At 60.4% G+C, this 2,824-nt stretch overlaps 1 protein-coding gene across 1 annotated transcript; it reads right to left on the reverse strand.

Moving 5' to 3' along the window:
* Positions 1-1,161: 1,161 nt before the first annotated feature.
* On the reverse strand, positions 1,162-2,512 carry SIGMAR1 (sigma non-opioid intracellular receptor 1; the record flags this gene model as incomplete). Its single annotated transcript, XM_008946591.1, has 3 exons — positions 1,162-1,388; positions 1,698-1,790; positions 2,312-2,512. Coding segments are annotated over 3 exons (521 nt in total), but the record flags the coding sequence as incomplete, so codon positions are not given.
* Between the last annotated feature and the right edge of the window lie 312 nt (positions 2,513-2,824).

Raw genomic sequence — 2,824 nt, forward strand, 5'->3', positions numbered from 1 at the left:
CCCCTGTTTGGGGCTGTCACTCAGCAGGATGGGGACAGTCCAGGGAGAAGGAGAAACATGCTACAGGCCTGGTGGCCAGGGACACACAACATTATTTTGGCAGCAGCATGGAAGTAAAAGCCCTCCACCACGCGACAACTCCACGTGGGTCCAGCCACACGGCTGCAAGAAGGGTCCGCAGCTGGGCTTGGTCAGGAGGCCACAGCACTCCCTCGGCACCCGGGATCCCACACCCGGAGCCAAGCAGGGTGGCTGTCCCCATGGGGTCTCACAACCAGGGGAAGCATTCTGAGGGGCAAGATCACATCCTGAGCTAGTACAGAGGTTTGGGCACCCACAGACACTAGGTAGGTGCATAGCCCAGAGGCCACGCAGAACGGGCTCTTGGTTAAGGCGACAGTTGGTGGCTCTCCCCCTTGGGGGGACTGCAGGGAGGGGACTGTGGGAAAGGGACCCTCTTCCAGCCCCAGCCGTCCCCTGGGGCAGATGACACACAGGGGACCAAGAAGGACCTCCAGCACAGAGGGTGGGCATCCCCTCCCTGCTGCAGGGTCCCAGTGCAGATCCTGCCCTGTGCCAGGGTGACACTGTGTGCTGCCAACCCACGTCAGTGGGGACAGCCACATGAGATGCTGCCAGCTGGACACAGTGTCCTGCGCTGCCTGCAGTCCCGGCAGACTGCCAGGGAGATGGGAAACTTCCTGGCTGACCTTTACAATGGGTGCTCTGGCCCAGCTCAGCCTGTGCACCCTGCCCTGAGGGCAAGATCCTCCTCCTGATGCCTCAAGAGCTGCAGAAGTTTTCCAAAACCTGGAGACTGCCAGCTCCAGCCTCTCTCCTCCTGCATGCTGAAGGCACACAGGTGTGTTCACACACCGCAAAGCCACTCCTGCCCCGAGTGATGGACATGATTCCTATCAGAAGTGGGGAGAGTCAGGTAGTAAAGAGAACTGGCGGTCTGTATTGCTGTGACCACCATGGTCCCTCTGTCCTGGCACCCGCCTGGCCCGTGGGGAAGGACAGAGCAATCTGAGGGAGGCACAGGGGGTTGCCTGCTGCCTCTGCTAGAGCTTGGGCTTGGGGAGGAGAAGGAGGAAAAGGAAGGAAGGCTGGGAGAAGAGGAGCCAGCTGTGCCTGGCAGGGTGCCCCAGCGAGCCAGGCTCAGCAGCCCCAGGTGCTGAAGAAGGCATTGGCTTCCAGGAGCAGGCCCTTGGCGTAGACACGCAGGGTGTAGAAGAGAGTGACGAAGTCCTGAGTGCTGAAGAGGGTGTCAGCCAGGGCGAAGGCGAGCGTGGAGGGGATGAAGCCCCGGCCGTACTCCACCATCCAGGTGCCTGCGCTCCACTGCACCGACGTGGCCTCTCCTGCCTGGTGCACGATGGTATCCCCTGCCAACACACACAACCAGCACGGCTCCCAGTGGCTGCCCCACACCATGACCAAAGAGGGGATGTGCAGGATGGGGACCTGCAAGGCTGAGCATCTCGGCCCCTGCCCCCAGTCTTGCTCACTTTTCTTTTACTGCCCCACTCTGAGATGCTGGGATGTGCCCCTGGGGACATGAACTGCCTCACCTTGAGCCCTTGGCTTCTGCCAGCTGGGAAGAGGCTCTGTAGCAGTGGAGAACAAGCGCACAGAGTGGCTGTGTCCCCAGGATGTGGGTGCAGCCCGCAGAGGGCCTTGCTGGTTGTGCTTACCTGGATAGTAGATCTCACTTCTGGTGGTCCCCTCCTTCCACTGCCGGAAGGTCCCCGAGATGACAGTGTCAGAGATATCGGCCCAGTACCGACCTGCAGGAGAGCAGACAGCACTGGCTCAGTGCCTCCCTGCTGGGGACAGCTCAGGAGCCCAGGTCTGACCATGGAGCAGCCCTCTGGGGGTAAAGATGACAGTCCTGGGGCCCTGACACACAGAGGTATGCAGCCAGGTCTGGCAGCCAGGCTGCCTGTGTGACTGGTCATATAAGCAAAGTAGCCTGGGCTACTTGCTATCTTTAAGCCCATTGTTTCCAACATGTTTGGCATTTACTCCCTGCTGAAGCACCAGGAGACGTGATGCCTGCCACTGCCTGCCAGCTGGATGCGGAGAGTCCTGGCCGCATGGCATGGCTTGCACAGGGACCTGCAGGTGCCGCAGGACACCAAGGGGGCTTGCCCCCAAGCAAAGGGTGTTTATCAGCATCATGCACCCTGTAACAGAAGCAGAGCAGCAGGCTCCTTGTGTTGGGCACTCTGCGGCCATGACAGCTGGATTCAGAGTGGAAAGAGCTCAGAGAAACCCCTTGCATGCCAGCCCTGTCCCCCCTGCTTACCTGAGTGGCCCCCGGTGTCAACAGCTGTCCCGAAAAGTAGCACGTACTCGGTGAGCGAGGCGTGCAGGAGGCACATGGAGCCCATCCACCCACCCGCGTTCACAAACACCCACTGCAGGTCTTCATCTGGCAGGATGTGGCCTGGGTGCTTCTTCCGTAGCTCCACGATGATCTTGGAGAAAGCCAGCTCATGGTCCAGCCCTGAAGCACCAGGTTTGCCATGAGTTCCTGGCACGGAGCAAGCTTTGCCACCCTGCCCTGAATCCCCTCCACAGTCATAGAGACGCAGCACACCCTTGGAGGGGTCTGCCCAGGGATGATGTCTCCTCTTCCCAGCCTTTAGCTCCCCGAGAGTACCCTCCACAGTCACAGGATCCCAACACATCTTTGGAGGGGTCTGCCCAGGGAAGATGTCTCCTCTCCAGCCTTCAGCCCCCACGGCCGCTGACTCAGCCCCACTGCCTCCCCAGATGGTGATGGAGTATGTGCAGCATGGAGCATTCCAGTCCTACA

This window comes from Merops nubicus, unplaced genomic scaffold (assembly GCF_000691845.1).
Source record: "Merops nubicus isolate BGI_N331 unplaced genomic scaffold, ASM69184v1 scaffold29788, whole genome shotgun sequence".
Taxonomy (NCBI): Eukaryota; Metazoa; Chordata; class Aves; order Coraciiformes; family Meropidae; genus Merops; species Merops nubicus.